Source organism: Hemiscyllium ocellatum, chromosome 17, assembly GCF_020745735.1.
Source record: "Hemiscyllium ocellatum isolate sHemOce1 chromosome 17, sHemOce1.pat.X.cur, whole genome shotgun sequence".
NCBI classification, from domain to species: Eukaryota; Metazoa; Chordata; class Chondrichthyes; order Orectolobiformes; family Hemiscylliidae; genus Hemiscyllium; species Hemiscyllium ocellatum.
Window position 1 is genome coordinate 21,130,603 of NC_083417.1, and position 18,864 is coordinate 21,149,466.

General features: G+C 39.3%; 1 protein-coding gene across 5 annotated transcripts in view; it reads right to left on the minus strand.

Annotated features, from left to right (window-relative positions):
- Positions 1-18,864, minus strand: part of si:dkey-246g23.2 (solute carrier family 66 member 2) — a 70,606-nt gene that overhangs the window by 45,413 nt on the left and 6,329 nt on the right. For all 5 annotated transcript variants that reach the window (XM_060837988.1, XM_060837984.1, XM_060837986.1 and 2 more), the window contains exon 3: positions 13,135-13,268. In XM_060837988.1, coding sequence (XP_060693971.1) covers positions 13,135-13,268 — 134 coding nt within the window. The remainder of the gene's footprint in view (positions 1-13,134; positions 13,269-18,864) is intronic.

Sequence of the window (18,864 nt, forward strand, 5' to 3'; positions counted from 1 at the left end):
AAACCCAAGCAGACACAGGGAGAATGTGCAAACTCCACACAGGCAGTTGCCTGAAATGGGAATTGAACCCAGGTCCCGGGTTAACCACAGTGCCACCATGCCAACCCAAGTTCTCCAGGGAAGGATTTGGGTATGAAATAACCTGTATTAATTTAGTATTTTACTGCACTCTCAACATAGCATAAAATGCTTCACATTCATTTATTTCATTTCTGAAGTGAAGTTTTGTGACCGAATGTTCTAACCAATTTGCAGACAACAATGTCAGCAGCAAACAAGATAAATATTCAATCTTGGTAGGGTTTGTTGAGAGAGGAATGCCAATTCAGACACCTTTTTCTCCACCTTCTCCTTCTCCACCTTTTTAAATAATATACATAGTCATGTAGCGTTCGTAATTTTCTGTGGAAGGACAGTCAGATTCTACATTGAAAAATGTTTTGATATAGAAAAGAATTCATATTGACAATTTTTAATGTTAAATGCTTTCTAGGATGCTTCTACAAGCTGGATAGGTGCACTCCATTGTATATAACTGAGCCACAGTTCCAAAAGAATAGCAGAGTAGCTATTCATCACCTAATAAGAGAGGCCCCAAAGTATAAATTGGTCCTGAGCTCTACAGTTCCCTCTCTGCCTTTCTCTCCTTCCCCAGATAATCCTTAAAATCTCTTTTGTTCACCTATCGTAATATCTCCATAATAAAGACAAAACATGCTGGAGAAACTCAACAGGTTTGCTAGCATCTGGCGAAAGAGAAACAGAGTTAATGCTTTGAATCTGATATTACAGTTCCTCAGAACTGAAGAAATATGGCAAAGTGATGGGTTTTTTTTTTGCTATAGAAACAGGGGGAGGAGAATCAAATGGAAAAGGTAGTAAAGGTTCTCCAGAGCAAAAGGCAAAGGGATGCTAGTAATAATAAAAAGGAAATATAGATGAAGTAGAGGTGTGAATAATCTGTTAGTGGTGAAAGAAAGGCAGCTCTACTGAATGCGAACAAGACACTGGAAATGGTGTGGGGAAGTTTGCGCAGGAGGGAGAGGGAAGTAATCAAAATAGAGGACAAGGTTCATGTTGTGGAACTGTTGAACACAATCCTGAATGCTCTAAAGTGCCTTTGGAAAATCAGTTATTTCTCAACTTGCAGAAATGGCGGATGATGATCCCTTGAAGGCAGAGGATGGAGGGATGGAAAATGATGACAAGAGGAACATTTACTGTTGTGCTGGGCGTGAGGGGAAGAGATGAGTGCAGGAAATAGGTCAGAACTAGCTGAGGGCCCTGACAGTGTTGGGAGGGGCTGGGGCCAATCCTTAATTGATGAAAATGAAAGACATGCTGAAAGCACACCTCTGGATGGCGACATCATTGTAAAGATGTGATAGAGGTGGCAAAACTGTGAGAATGGAATAAAGTCCATAAAGAAAGCAGGATGTGAGGAAATGCAGTCAAGTAAATGTGGGAGTCAATGGATTTGTAACAAATATCATGCCCAGAAATGGAAACAGGAAAGTCATGGAAGAGAAAGGAACAGTGAACTAAGAGATAGATTAAGGGAAGGTGAGAGAAGGATCCAAATTGGAAGCAAAATTGATTAATTATCCCAGTTTCTGAGAAGAGCAGGAACTGGTGTTAATGTTTATGGTGTTAATGCACCTGTACAAATACTTGCTGAAATTGTTGTTCTTGATCATTAGTCAGTGACCTCTATTCAAAAATATGAAGGTGAGGATTTTCAGTTGGTACAGCCAAGCTCTGATGTTCATAGCCTGCCAACACTGATATAATTGATGGATGAAGAATGTCCTTCAGGAAACAATAGTAATTAAATATATGTGAAAAAAGGTACCAAATGGCTAAATAGTTCCAAATCCTCAAAGTCAACCTTCCCCATAAATCATCATTTCCGAACTGTTCATTAATCAAAATATTAATGATTATGCATTTTGCAAATTTTAATTTTAAGTGTTCAATATGACATTTGCACCCCCCTCCCCAACCTTGTTTGCTTAATTATCTTCCTTAAAATAAGCCAAGTTTAAACATCTACTTGACAACAACACGTAAAACTAGGAAAAAATGTGCAAGAACGCATGAAAATAAAAGGTTTCCCCTTCCAAAAAAATTTAAGTAAACATGAAACTTAACACAGTCTTTGAGATTTTTGCTGTAATAAGAAAATTAGGGCAGGTTTTGCACTGACACATCATGTATTCTAATCGTCAGTGAATCCCCAGCTCCATTTATTTTCTTCATGAAACTATTATAAATTCCAATGATTCTTGAGCCAGAACAGCGAACAAACCTTGAAAGCCGGCATGCAGGGAAACAGAGAGCACATTACATGCAGTTTGCATTGACTCTGGTAGTTTGCATGTTTTATTTATGCACCTGCTGATGATAATCATTCAGAAAGGGACCCACTGAGTCCATGTCTGAGGGAGGCAGAGAACCTTCAAAGTGGGCATCCTTTGAAGAGACTTTGCAGTGGAACAGGCTTCTGCAGTCAATGCTACACATTGACTGCACACCTGTTTGACAGGTCGGATGCCAGACTTGTCTTAAAGGTCATTTAATGGCTTCTAGCACCCCTTAAAGGGAAATGAAAGTCAGGCACAGACAACAGGAAGAGCACCCCTGGACAAGCCTGATTGCATGCCTTCTATTAAGGGCCTTCTTATGGAACAGTGGTAGTATTCCTACCCCTAGACTGGGCGACTTAGGCTCAGATCCCACCTACTCTAGAAGTGTGTACTAACATAGTTGCACAGGTTGATTAGAAAAATAGATTTAGTTAGTTTGTTGTTAAAAAATGGAGGGACCCTCTTGTGGTGGAGTGGTAATGTCCTATCCCTTGACCTGGAGGCTGTGGTTCTAATCAGCCCGCTCCAGAGGTGTGTGATAGCATCTCTGAAAAGGTTTGATTACAAAAATAGTTTAAATTTAAAAGAAAACAAGAGAGAAATGGCGAGGGGTTGTTTGGTGCAGTAGTAGTGTCTCTACCTCTGATCCAAACGGCCTGAGGTAAAGTATAATTACATCTCTGAGCAGCTTAGAGTCAAGGAGTCATAGAGATGTACAGCATGGAAACCGACTCTTTGGTCCAACTCATCCATGCCAACCAGATATTCTAACCTAATCCAGTCCCATTTGCCAGCACATGGCCCATATCCCTCGAAACCCTTCCTATTTATGTACCCATCCAGATGCCTTGTAAATGCTGCAGTTGTACCAGCCTCCATTACTTCCTTTCGCAGCCAATTGCATACACGTACCACCCTCTGTGTGAAAACGTTGCCCCTTAGGTCCCTTTTATATCTTCCCCCCTGTCACCCTAAACCTATGGCTTCCAGTTCTGGACCCCTCCAACCCCAGGGAAAAGACTTTCTCTACTTATCCTATCCATGCCCCTTATGATTTTATAAACCTCTATAAGTTCACCCCTCAGCCTCTGGTGTTCCAGATTGATTGGAAAATATAGAGAAATATTGCATACGGGGAGACAGTAGTGTAGTGGTGTTTTCAGTGAATGAGTAATCCAAAGGCTGATCGAGAAATAAATTCAAAAATCAGATGACACCAGGTTATAGTCTAACGGGTTTATTTGAAAACACTAGGTTTCGGAGCACTGCTCCTTCATCGGGTGTTAGTGAGAGAGAGGAAGACTTTAGACACAGAACTTATAAAGAAAAGATCAAAGGATCATACAACTCATACGGATGAATTGAACACACATAAGATGGCTCTTAAATCTTTAATCAGTTAGAATGGAGGTGCAGGTTTTGATTGATTGATATGCAAATCCCAGAATTTCTTTCCAGTCACTGTTCTGAGACAATTTGCAGATTTGTGTTTGCACATACATCCTATTATGTTCAAAAAACACACAGTCAGCCAATGTGGCATTTTATAAACTCCTACTTTGGAAATAAAACCAAGTGAAGACACAGACAGACTCCAAACAAGACCTCAAGCCTAAAATACATTGTCTGACCAGACGTGTCACCTCCTTTATTTTCATAACATAGAACATTACAGCACAGTACAGGCGCTTCAGCCCTCGATGTTGCACTGACCTGTGGAACCAATCTAAAGTCAATCTATCCTACACTATTCCATTTTCATTCATATGTTTATCCAATGACCATTTAAATTCCCCTAAAGTTGGCGAGTCTACTCCTGTTCTATTAACCTGGGTGGCAACTTTCAGGAATCTATGTACATGGACACTGAGATCTCTCTGCTCATCTACACTACCAAGAATCTTACCATTTGCCAGTACTCTTTATTCCTGTTGCTCCTTCCCAAGTAAATCACCTCACACTCTTTCATATTAAACTCTATTTGCCACCTCTCAGCCAGCTCTGCAGCTTATCTATGTCCCTCTGTAAACTGCACCATCCTTTGGTATTATCCACAACACCACCAATCTTAGTGTCATTCACAAATTTACTAACACATCCTTCTATGCCCTCAACAAGGTCATTTATAAAAATGACAAACAGCAGTGGCCCCTTAACAGATTCTTGTGATATATCATTAGCAACTGAATTCCACGATGAACATTTCCCATCAACCACCACCCACTGTCTTCTTTCAGCGAGCCAATTTCTGATCCAAACTGCTAAATCACCCTCAATCCCAAGCCTCCATATTTTGTGCGATAGCCTAGCATGGGGAAACTTATCAAATGCCTTACTGAAACCCATAAACACCACATCAACCTATTTGGTCACCTTCTTAAAGAACTCAATAAGATTTGTGAGGCACGACCTACCCTTCACAAAACTGTGTTCACTATCCTGAATCAATTTATTCCTTTCTAGACGATGATAAATCCTATGTCTTATAACCTTTTTTCAACTTTTTACCCATAACCAAAGTAAGGTTCACTGGTCTATAATTATTAGAGTTGTCTCTTCTCCCCTTCTTATCCTCCAGACTTCTAGCACTATTCCTGTAGATAATGATGACATAAAGATCAAAGCCAAAGGCTCTGCAATCTCCTCTCTGGCTTTCCAGAGAATCCTAGGATAAATCTCATCCAGCCCAGGGACTTATCTATTTTCACACTTTACAGAATTGCTAAAACCTCCTCCTTGTGAACCTCAATCCCATCTAGTCTAGTAGCCTGTATCTCAGTATTCTCCTCAACAACATTGTCTTTTCCCAGTGTGAATACTGACGAAAAATATTCATTTAACACTTCCCTTATCTGCTCTGACTCCACACACAACTTCCCACTACTGTCCTTGATTGGCTGTAATCTCACTCTAGTCATTCTTTTATTCCTGGCATACCTATAGAAAGCTTCAGGGTTTTCCTTGATCCTGTCTGCCAATGACTTCTCATGTCCCCTCCTGGCTCTTCTTAGCTCTTTCTGTAGGTCCTTCCTGGCTGATTTGCAACTCTCAAGCACCCTAACTTCTCATCTTAACATAAGCCTTCTTTTCTTCATCTTGACAAGAGACTGAACTTCTTTAGTGAAGAAGTTGTCACCATAATTTGTCTAAGGACAGTGACTGGAAAGAAATTCTGGGATTTGCGTATCAATCAATCAAAACCTTTACTTCCATTCTAAGTGATTAAAGATTTAAAAGCCATCTTATGTGTTCAATTCATCCGCATGAGTTGTATGACCCTTTGATCTTTTCCTTATAAGTTCTGTGTCTAAGATCTTCCACTCTCAATAATACCTGATGAAGGAGCAGTGCTCCAAAAGCTAGTGTTTTCAAATAAATTCGATGTACTATAACCTGGGATTGTCTGATTTTTGACCTTGTCCAACACAGTCCAACATCAGCACCTCCACATCATGATCGAGAATTAGGCAGAGAAAGATGGTTGCAGAGTCCGACAGCAGAGTCAACCCGAGGGGCTGAATTGTCTAGTCATGCTTCTAGTCCTTATGTTATCAGCTCCAATGGCTGTGGAAAGAGGAGGCCAAATCAATGTCAGCAACATATGCAAACGCCTAGCAGAGGCAGATGTTTATTGGAAGCCGGGCTGTCAAGTGATAGTTCAGCAAGTGCATGAAAAATGCCTAGGCAAGCAGCCATGCTTTATATCAAAACCATAAGTTCAACATCTACCTTTCTTTGTTCAGCAGTTTGGTCAATTCTTAACATAGGAGGAATGTTTGAGGACTCTGGGTTTATACTCGATGGGGTTTAGCAGGATGAGGGGTGATCTAATTGAAATATGCACAACATTGAATGGCCTGGACAGAGTGGATGTTGGGAAGATATTTCCATTGGTAGGAGAGACTAGGACCTGAGGGCATAGCCTTAGAGTAAAGGGAAGCCCTTTTAGGATGCAGATAAGGAGAAACTTCTCCAGCCAGAGTGTGGTGAATCTATGGAATTCATTGCCATAGAAGGCTGCGGAGACCAGATCATTAAGACTGAGATAGACAGGTTCTTGAGTATCAAGGGTTACTGAAGGAAAGTGGGAGAATGGCATTGAGAAACTTATCAGCCATGATTGAATGGCAGAGCAGATTCAATGGGCTGAATGGCGTAATTTTTGCTCCTATCTAATGGTCTTATGGTTTAATTAGATTTTGCAAGCTGTTACAATCTTTAGTCTCCCTCAATCTTTTACCCCATTACTCCTGCTCCCATTACAATTCAATCTTCTGGAGTCAACGCCTCATTGCATTCTGCCATCATGACCAAATCCTTTAAAAGTATAATTCAAGGTGTCAGAGCGAGGATGTTACTGTTCCAATGCTTCATCAGTGCCCTACTGCAGTCTGCTCCAGGCTATAAAGCAATGTTAGGAAGTGCTCTACATGATTAATGAAAACCTCTAGAGGAAGCAGCTTGAAGAAATGAATTTGTGCAACATGTACCTGTTGGCTTGCCACAGTCATGTGATATCTATCTCTACTGTCAATGCTTGTATTATAGTCTGTGGCACTAAACAACGTTATTTGAAACATGATGCCAGAAAGGTGACGATGTGATTGAATAAATTTTGAGGGCTGTGAGTTATCTACTGGAAAAAGAAAAACAGTGACAAATAATGAAAGCCAAAGCCTGCAACGTTGAGTCAGATTGCTGTGAAGTTTCCACTTCCCGATTCTATGGAAATGAAAGGGGATATGAGACAAAATTGGAATTTATTTCAGTCTCAGTGTAAAAAATATGAAACAGCTACAAATTTAAATACAAACCCTTAATTAATTGGAGCATCCTGTTATCAATGCTGGGGAAAGTGCTACATGCTGTATTGAACTCCAAACTTCAATGAGGAGCAGAGAATCCAAACAGGAAAGAGTTTGAAGACTTTGGAAAACATATTTTTAATCCTCTATTATTAAAACCAGGGGACTGCTCTCTCCACAAAGAAAGAGAGAGAGAGAGAGAGAGAGTTGTTTAACCTGAGGGTCACCACACTTCAGGTAAGGGGAGAGGTTGAGAAGGAGGAACTTTAGTCTTATTTGGGAGCACTAGCTTTCAGAGCACTGCTCCTTCATCAGGTGATTGCAGAGAATCTGATGATGGAGCAGTGCTCTGAAAGCTAGTGCTTCCAAATAAACCTGTTGGACTATAAACTGGTGTTGTGTGATTTTTAACTTTGTACACCCCAGTCCAACACCAGCACCTCCAAATCATCAGTGTGTATGGGAAGTAAACCCACATTGTTGGTATCACTCTGCATTACAAACCAGATGTCTAGCCAAATGAGCTAACTGATCTGCAAAGCCTCTGAAATGCTATTTGTGAATGGTATGTGTCCAATAGGGGCATGCTCAGGAGGTAAGGCAGAGTAATGATCAGTGGTGATGGCACTGACACATTCAGCTGAATTCTGACAGTCTTGCCGAGTGAAAGATGATCTCATGAAAGATAGAATCGTCGCAGGTATAAGAGATTATTAATGCAAACTGAATTACTCCATACTCAGATTGGAAGAAGCTCCTGTACAGAGTCTTTGTTTGTGAGCATTTTAATCAATGCCTGTTTTGGAGAAGTGAAGAGACAGTCGACCACAAGGCTCTTTAAAGCATCTTCCTTAAACCATTTCAAACTGCTCCAAACATCTGCAAACAATGTTACCTCATTTGCAGAGATATCATATCAACATGATGTGGAGGTGCCGGGGTTGGATTGGAGTGGGGAAAGTCAGAAGTCAGGTTATAGTTCAACAGGCTCATTTGAAATCACAAACTTTTGGAGTACTCCTCTTTTGTCAGGTGAAGTGGAGAGGACTGCCCAGGCACAGAATATGTAGGCAGAGAGACATTGGCAAGATAATTCCAGGTAATTAACAGTGTCAACTAGGAGAAAGTGAGGATTGCAGATGCTGGAGATCAGAGCTGAAAAATGTGTTGCTGGAAAAGCATAGCAGGTCAGGCAGCATCCAAGGAGCAGGAGAATTGACATTTCGGGCATAAGCCTGAAGAAGGGCTTATGCCCGAAACATCAATTCTCCTGCTCCTTGGATGCTGTCTGACCTGCTGCGCTTTTCCAGTAACATATTTTTCAGCTCAATTAAGAGTGTCAACAGATAAGTACAAATAGTGGAGTTTTGACAGGGTGAATAACAAATCTTTGCAGGTGATGAAAAGTGTCAAATAGTGTGAGTAAAGTATCAGCAGCTGAGTAACAAGTGAAGGAATGACCTATGAACAAATTAATTAAGGCAGAGAGATAATTATAAAATATCAAAAATGAGATGGTGCTAGAGATGAACCAAGTGGCTGGAATAACATGATAGGTATCAGAGTCACATGCCTAGGATTTAACCAAAGTAATAAGTAATCAAGAACTGTACAAACAAATTAAAGTGGGGAGATGATTAGAAATTATCAAGGTAATGGTATCAAAACAGAACAGTAAGGAAGACCTTACAAACACAGACAGTATGTGAGGTTACAGGTAGTGTGTTGTGAACCCACGATCATGATTGAGGCTGTCCACTTGAGAACAAAACTTGGCTTTCGGTTTCTGCTCTGTGATTCTACATTCTTGCGTATCTCAAAGGCTGCCTTGGAGGATACTAACTTGAAGATTGGAGGCTGAATGCTCTTAACCGCCAAAGTATTCCCTGATTAGAAGGGAACACTCCTGCCTGGCAATTATTGCGCAGTGTCCATTCATCTAACCACCCGGACATGAAATATAAGCAAAGGAAACAGATGTACATGCTTTCAAAAGCAGAACTCCTCATGAAGAAAGTTAATGATGTGAAGACATTGTGAAATCTTCTGGTTTCAGTGAAAAGAAACAGCTTGACATGCTTTGGATAGCATCAAGCCAGCAGAGACGTTGAATCCAAGACATAAATGTTTTGCTCAAATCAAGAAACCTTTGCCACAAAATGCAACTCTCCAAATGCTGCAGAAAGAAGCACCAAGGACACTGTTGCTATAAGAGAGCGTTGAACATACGGAGATGAACTGATAGACTAGGTTGGGATCTTGTACAGAGGAAATAAAGTCATTGTCCTGATATCTTGAATGATATCCGTGCAAGCCATCACAGAATTGAATTTACTCTCAGGAAGGCAAGTGCTTAACTGGCCAAACATGAGCATTGAAATTAAGGACCACATTGAGTGTAATGAATACAATATCAAAAATGATGTGGTGAATGAATTTGGCATGGCACGATGGCTCAGTGGTTTGATTCCAGCCTCGGACTGTCTGTGTGGCATTTGCACATTCTCCCTGTGGCTGTATGGGTTTTCTCCAGGTGCTCTGGTTTCCTCCCGCAGTCCAAAGATGTGCAGGTCAGATTGGTTGTTCATGCTAAATTGCCCTAAGTGTTAGGTGCGTTAGTCAGAGGGAGATGGGTCTGTGTGGGTTACTCTTCGGAGGGTTGGTGTAGACTTGTTGGGCCAAATTGCCTGTTTCCACACTGTAGGGAATCTAAGCAAACTAAAAATCCACTCAAGATGTGCCACACCCAGACAGAAGATGGATGAAGCTTGGCGAAGATCTTTTAACACTCACATGAACTGGTTATCTTGTCACTGTCAAGCATTATTCTGACTACAGGGCACTAGACCTGCTACTAGTGAGACTGTAGAATGCTGGAAAGCATACTTCAGTTTTTGTGGCACTCCAGACACGGTGGTGAGTCATAATGGCCTTCAATTCACAAATGTAGAATTCAGGTGCTTCTTGAAGAAATGGAAAATTGAACGCCACACATAAACTCAGCACTGTTAAATAGAAAGACTGAGACAGCACTGAAAATTGGAAAAGGATCACAAAGAAATAAAGGATAATAGACTTCTGCAAGGCAATCCGAAAGTGGAGATATATACCTACTGAAGGCATGGAAAGTAGGAATGACATTCCACAGCAAACTACTCTTCCAATAGTGAAAAATATTACTGAGATCAGAAGTAATAATAGTGCCAAAATCAGGGTGAGAATGACAGAAAATCAAAATTGACTGCTAAAACTGCCAAATTATTGCTGAGCCTGAAAGCTGCGGAGCCAGTCAGAGTATAAACATTCAACACTCTCTACAAAAGTAAGCTTATGCGAAAACCTTTTAGAGCAGCTGTGTGTAAGTGAATGAGACAATATATCGTCATAACTGTAGACATATCTGTAAAACCAGAGAAGCTGTTCCTTAACTGCTGGCAGCTGATCAAGGAGATATGATCTCTCCATTTGCGTTGGGTTCCGTTTCAGAGCTCCAGCAACACCCAACATCAGAAATAGATTACATACAGCAACCTACCATGGCAACAGCAGTTGCCAGAAGAACAAGATTCCTCCAAGTTTCTGATGAACAGCCCAAGACAATGCAACCTGCTCAATTGAAAGATTATGCATGCATTGCTTATGAAAGTGAGGCTGACTAGAATCAAATCACAGTTTTGTGAACAAATTATTATTTTCCAAGTAGCTGCAAATGGTAATACATGCATTTTTTTTATAAGGAGGTGAATGCTTGAAGAAATGAATTTGTCCACAGTGAACTTGGTGGCTTGCTGTAGTCATGTGACATCTGCAGTAAGTGCTTACACTTAGGTTTGTGGCAATCATTAAACAAATTGCTTGAAACAGACACAGATGAATCATCATAAGCAACATGATATCACACTCAGCAGCCTGGTCGCATCTCAGCTGCTGATGTCAGGTTCCTGTCAAGCTAAAGTGGTAAGAAAAGAATTAAATGCTTATGAGAACATGAATCTGACATGATATAAAATTCACTTTGCAAATGTAAATATTGCACAATATATTGTTGCCACATTATTTATGAATGCTCCATAATGCTTTATAGGCACTTGAACAGTCAAAGATTCAACTGTATTGGCATGCCTCATACTTGGCACTCATTGATGACTGCAGGTGAATGTTGGACTGTAGAAGACAATGTTGTGCATTTATGATTAGTCTTTATCTAATGTTCATGTATCAGTTCTGCAGACATTTTATTCTATGTAATATCAAGCAGGTTAAAATATAAGATTTTGGCAAGACATACAGAGTCGGAGGCGAAGGGGTGATCTTATAGAGGTTTACAAAATTATGAGGGGCATGAATAGGGTAAATAGGCACAGTCCTTTCCCTGGGATCGGGGAGTCCAGAACTAGAGGGCATAGGTTTAGGGTAAGAGGGAAAAGATATAAAAGAGACCTACGGGGTAACTTTTTCACACAGAGAGTGATACGTGTATGGAATGAGCTGCCAGAGGAAGTGGTGGAGGCTGGTACAATTGCAACATTTGAGAGGCATTTGGATGGGTATATGAATAGGAAGGATTTGGAGGGATATGGGCCGGGTGCTGGCAGGTGGGACTAGATTGGGTTGGGATATCTGGTCGGCATGGACGGATTGGACCGAAGGGTCTGTTTCCATGCTGTACATCTCTATGACTCTATGCAGAGAGAATGTGAGGAAGAACTTTCTTATGCAATAGGTAGCAATGGCCTGGAGCTCTTACCTTTGAGGGTGGCAGAGCAGAAACAACCAATGATTTTCATAAGGACCTAAATAATTTAATGCTGTTGGTTTGCTAACCCAGATTATGATATTCTCACTTTACCTGTGAAGCACATAATCCATTGATAATTTAAATATAAAATAGAAGGCAATCACACTTTGTTTTTGCAGCTCAGTGATAATGTAAATAGAATAGCTTCTTTGTAAATTAATTAGAGAGATGCTATAAATTTTTTAATTGCTTTCAGATTAATTAACTTCACTGATTTAATTCTGCCTTTGGTAACATGGTTATAGCGCTTCCAGTGACAATGCATTTTATGGTGGAACAGTAGAACAGATGCCAAGCTGACTATCATCTACAACTTAAAAGCAAAATACATTTAAATTCTTTTTTTGAGTTGCATAGAAAATTAGATTTTCTTTCATCCAGATATTTATCTATCACTAACATTTTATAAATTATTTCCAGGTAGCTACCTTCATCCAATTCAATGTTAGTACAGTTCAAATGTATGCACATTAACTAGATCATTGTAATGTTATTTCATCTCATTTGTTTTTGTAATAAAAATACTTAAAATGCAATCAAAAACTTTAGAAATAAACTCAATAAAATTTCATACACAGACCATATGTTTTCAATAAATAATGATTATATTTTACTGAATAAACAATCATGCTAGTGTGTGCAAAGGCAAGCAAATCTAACATTCTATGAGTACAAACTGTTATCATTTCAAATTGATCATTTTTAGATCACACCACTTATGCCATTGAAAGCTTTCTAATCTTTGTAAATAGCAGGGACTTCCTTTTAGCTTCAATCCATTTTAACAAATATTGCAAGAAATCTGTCTAAATTATCTTTTGCTGCAGACCTCAACAGCTAAAATGAAGTTTAGCAAATGATATGCCTGTTCTATCTGCCATGTCTGTATAAAGTGTGAGAAGAACTAACTTTCTGAGTACAATGCCAAAGGTATTTTGATATTTCAGCATAAAGTCTGGTTTTGTGCGAATCTTTTGTGCAATTCTGAAAAAGGGTAAAGGTTTCAGCTCTAGAGTCAAACAAGTTTCACAACTAAAGTGAATTAATACGAATGAGCATTTACTGTCTTTTGCCAACTTAAAAATTATTTCAGCTTCTCTTTGTAATCCCAAATGACAAACATATATTGTAATACACAACAGTATCAATACATGAATGTACAAACCTGTAAAAAGGTGTCTACTGGTGCTCATTCTGGATGAACTCTGTACAGTGCAACACAAGTGTAGCAAGGCCAGCATAGTGATTATTAAGACAATGCTCTGCCACAGGAGCGTTAATTCGAAATGTTTCCCAAACCTGCATAAATAATAATAATGCTAAAGGAAATCCATATGTATCATACAAAGTGTTTGAAATGTATTAACATAAAATGACAGAATTATATATAAATATAAAACACCTTAATGGTGAATTGAATTTGTCAGGATAAAATAAAAGAGTTCCAAAGGAGACTCAAACCGAACTCAAAATGTTAACCTATTTTTCTCTCTACAGATCAGCTGAGTTTCTCCAGCTGCATTAATTTTATTTTAGATTTCCAGCATTTGCAGGATTTAGCTTTCATAAAAACAGACAGTCCTGCCTTTGTTCAATTAGCTGACGTCAGGTTGCTCTGTGTTACTGTATGATAGCTAGCCACAAGACACCGTTGTATAAAAGGGGAATACTTAACTGGACTCCGATTTCTATTTGACAATCCCAACTCAAAAAGTGATCTGATATCAAACAAAAGCAATCATATTCAGCCAAGATGCTCCATGTTGTTGAATAACCTCATAAATTCCTGTTAAAACCTGAACACTATTAATAGCTTCTTGGAGAAATATTGGAGAGTATTCAATAAGATGTAAACCATACTCCAGCAACAAGTCAAAACTGGCAGGAAAAAATGTCAAAGCATTAAATAGTTTGTAAAATGTGGGAAACATTGCAGCGTATGTGTTTTTTTTGTTTCTACCAGTTACATCCACATTTTTTAAAAAAGAGTCACAGTAACAGGAATCATAAAACAAGCTTTTCTTTTTATCTTTCTCTGACAGGTTAAATAACAGCACTAAATTCAAGGTTGACACTCCAGTGCTGTCTTGAAGGAGTGATATGAGAGATGCTGTCTTATGGGTGTAATGTTAACTCGAGTGCCCCACCTGCCTACTCGGGTAAAAGATTGCCTGACATAATTTAAAAAACAGCAGGGGAGTTATCTGATGTTCCGGTCAATATCTATCCTTTAATCACTGTCACAAAAATAATAGTCTGTTTGGCCGTTATCACAATGCTTTTGAATGAATTGGCTGTGTGCATATTAGCTGACAAGTTTTCTATGTTGTTTCTCTGCCTTTGAAGGATTTGTGCTGTCTAGTGGTCATGACAAGCCCTACATAACTACAAGTCTTTCATTTCTCTTTCACAGCACTGCTATCCTATAACTCACAACTGCAATTTATAATGTACTAATGTTTTAATTTCAAAGAAAAAAATTGTGATTATGGAAGGGAGCAAACATATTAAACAACATCAATTCTTGACTTTCACAATAGAGTAAATCAGTTGCTTATTATTACATTATTTACAAAGAAATTGGAACTAATTGTTATCAGAATGTCCAAATGGGATATCACTTTTATTTGTATACTGCAGTCAAGTATTAAGTAACCATTTATCAGTTTACCAGCTACACTTGGAGCAGAAACCTGTACATACAATGAAGCTCCAGCACAACATGATTATTTCTAATCTTGGGAACTAGATGACATAACTTGATGGTAGTGACTGTCTTTAAGAAAAATCACAAAAATCTTAAAATTAATACTGAATTAAACTGTAAAATCATCCAGATCTCTTCATAAAATCCAGGCTAGCTTGTATTTAACATGTAACTACAATTCAATATCAGAGGCTTTTTCAGCCTTATGTATAAACCAACTCTCTACTCAGGAGACAGCAGCATTTAGTTCATTAGATATCTTGGTTGAACTAACTTTACTGGCTAGAAGCTCTGAATTATCTTTGTAAAAGTTTAGTTAGTATACATGGTTTTGTTAAGTAGGTGAAGTCAGTAGCTTGTCACTGAGTTCAGCTGGTTTGAGCCTGGGAATTTGGTGAGTAAGGGAATTTAGTATATTGAAAAAGGAGGTGCAGTGTAAACAACTGGCAGATTAAGACTAAAATAATTAAGCAACAATTAGAACTAACATGTTAGTAGCTGGTAAGAGGAGCACAACTTCAGGAACTACAACAAGCACAAAAGGAGAGAGAGTGCCACATGAAGGGAGCAAGAGGAGGAGTGAGAGCAAGAGATGAAGAGAGAGTGAGATCTAACAGAATTTTGTCTACATCACTACTTGAATAGTGGAAAGTCTCAGAGAAACAGATAAGTGATTAGTTGGGGAGTATTTCACTCTTTTACACAACTCCTCTAATCTCTGAGCAATTGCAAAAACTGAAAAGCACAAAAATGACCAATTGACTGAATATGAACTGGAGAGCTCTGTGCACAAATGGCTAAATTAACTCACAACCTTTAGGATTGGTGTCATAATCGTGTTGGTGTAGGGAAACAGAATTTTGTTTCAAATCCTTAAGTAAAAGGTCCACAATCTCTGGTCATTCTCATTGGCCTCAACTGAGGATGTTGAATTAATTTAATATCTTCCATCTTAATTTCTAAGACTTTTCCTTTTCTATATGACTGTTATTTATTTTCTCTTGGTAGTACTTTTCCTCTCTTTCTCTGGTGAAAAAGGTGCTGCCACTTTGTCACATTCCTTTAAGTAGCCCAGTCTTCCTTATAGATACCATTTGGCTCCCCCTGCACTTGGGGCATTTCTTTGATCTACACCTTGAATGGCCTAAAGTGACCAATGAAGTTGAAACCCACTGTCTTAGTGTTTTGGTGGGCGTTTGGGAAAATGATGGTGTCGTCTTGCGGTCGACCAAACTGCGTCAGAATGTTTCCTTGAAGCGTAGATCGAATGTGGGCCCTGATCTCCAACCAAGTAGCATATTGGATTGCCTATTCCCATGTGAGGTCCTCCCTCGATTGAAGAAAGTCTGATAATTTTTCATTGCTGACAACTTCTATGATACGATCTCTAATTAATTTGACCTTTACAGGCTCCAGTGCTGTTAAAACCCTGCCAATTGGTATAAATCTGTCCAAAACACCTCAATCAATTCTTCCTGTCACTGAGATTGTTGCTTGAACCTCATTCATTCCATGTGAAGATTTGCCTTTGGTCTTAAGTACGTATCAAAAACCTTCATCTTCTGTAATGCATTCTTCAAAGCTTTGTGATACTAGAATGTTGAATGAATGAATGACTTATTGTCACCTATATCTAGGGGGGATACAGTTCTGTCGCTACAATCATTTTAAGATAAAAAAGAATAAGAAGCAAGTATGTCAATGGAGTTCATCTTCATTGGCCAGGCTTCAGGCCTTCTGCAAGGTCCCTTTTCCGGGTCTACCACAGCCAAAGTCCCTTCTCCAGGCACCAACGCCAACATAGTCAATGACCAGCAGCTGCTGAAAACGTCCCCCTCCAGGTCTATGCAACCAAGAATCTCCACTCTGCCATTTCTGCAACCAATACTCTGCCACCATTCCAGGGCCTATGAGTCAGGAGTCACCACCAACACCACTTCGGCCAACTTGACTCCAGTGAAGCATCCACAAAGACGAAAAACAGAACATCATCTGCTGTTGGACCCAGAGTACATAAAAATGTGCTGAAATGGTGCCTTTGCACATTTGCATTATGAGCCTGACACAGTTCTGTTGTACTGGATTTGCAACTTCCAGAGTTCCCAATTCTGGTCTCATTGTGACCCTTTGTGTTTTCAAATGGCAGTGGCAATGGCAATGTCCCTGCTATAGCTGCCATCCCAATCATCTGTTGTGCCACACTGACCTAGGTGAGTTCTCAGATTTGCTCTATCGTTTATTCAAAGTCTTCTGATCAGTGTACAAAATTAAAAATCACACAATTTGGTCACCTGATGAAGGAGCAGCGCTCCGAAAGCTAGTGCTTACAATTAAACCTGTTGGACTATAATCTGTGTTGTGTGATTTTTAACTTTGTATACCCCAGTCCAACATCGGCATCTCCAATTCTGATCAATGTGTTAGCTTACCAGATCCTTCCTCATCTGTGGCTCTGGCTTCAAAGTCTTCTAAGTTTCATACCTGCCTTTGAAGTCTTCCTGCTCAGTGGCCTTTTATTCAAAGTCTCCCAAGGTTCTATCTGGCCTTCAAATATTCTGAAATTTTCTACATTACACTTGAAGTTTTCTGAGATTCTTTCCTGGTCTTTGGAGTATTCCAGTTTACCTGCTGTGCCTTGTGTGTTATAAGTTGACTTCAGATCCTAGCTCTGGAGGTTTCCTTACTATTGCCACACTTGACACCTTGCTTTCGCAATACAGAACAACCTCGGTTATCTGAACATCACTTATCTGAATTTCGGATTATCCGAACAAGATCTAAAGGTCCCGTAAAAATGTTGCATCAATGAGGTATTACTGATACTGGAGTGATGATCGTGATTGGGAAACCTGAGTGCATCAGCAAGGAGGGTGATGACTGCAACAGCATACGGGATTTTAAATGGTCTAATGTTTATGGAGTGGGGCGGGGGTGTGATTGGAAGGATGGTCAGAAGAGCATTTCAGTCATCAAATAAGATTGCAAATGAATGGATAGGATTTCATTTGGTCTGAAATGGTGAGAGTTTTGTCAGAATCTCTTCAGTACTGCAACAGGCTTTATTTACATCTATGTGATGTAGATTGTTGAATATAGCTAACTAGCATAATGTCCAGGACCTCTCTCTTTACATGTTTCTCTTCTCTCTAGTCTGATCTCTTTTGCTGATCTGCTCTGCTGCTCTCAGAGAAACATCATCGGTTGTATTACCAGCATCTTCATATTCCATTATACTACAAATGTAACTATAGTAAAATATCTGAGGACACATTCATAGAATTATTATCAAAGCTGTTTTGACACTGAGCCCCATTAGGAAATGTTAAGGTGGCCTTTGCCAAAGAGTTAATGCTAAAGGCAGAAAGAAAACTGATCAGGCTAGAGAGACAATTCCAGAGCATTAGAAGCTGAAGATACAGCAGTGCAACTGTTAAACTTGAGGATTCTCAAAAGGTTCGACTTTGAGGAGTGCAGGTATCTCACAAACCAGTAACATTGGACGAAATTACACATATAGAGAGCAAAGGTCATTTCCCCCACAAAGGCTGTACTTTGTGATTTTTCCTGAGAGATTTTTATTGGTTTTCAGGGGCTCTTTTTTCATTCTCACAACACATTAATTCAGTGATGAAGCAATTTATTGGTGTTAACTTCTGTACTTGTGTCACATATGGAATATTTTAACTCACATAGAAACAGAATTAGAATAATTCATCAATGTCTTCAATAATGAATCCTCCATTGGCAACACAAAGGAAAGCACACTTCTATAAATACAAATCCTTACCTTTGTCAAACTGCAAGATTACAGCTAATGTATTTCTATTGCATCTGCACCACACTGGAACTTGTAGGCAGTTGCTTCCCCATACATTGCATCTTTGATCTTAACCTCAAATTTACCAATTGACACTGTATTCATAAAAATAGCATCCACTATGTTTTTCCCCACATAAAGGAGTGGATAAAATAGACATGGAGCAGATGTTTCCTCTTGTGGGGCATTCTAAGATGAGAGGTCATTGTCTGAACATAAGAGGTAGCAAATTTAAAACAGAGTTGAGGAGAAACTACTTAGAGTCATAGAAATGTACAGCATGGAAACAGACGCCACTATGTTCAGAAGTTCATAAGTAAGATATAGGGGCAGAATTGGGCCATTCAACCCATCGAGTCTGCTCCACCATT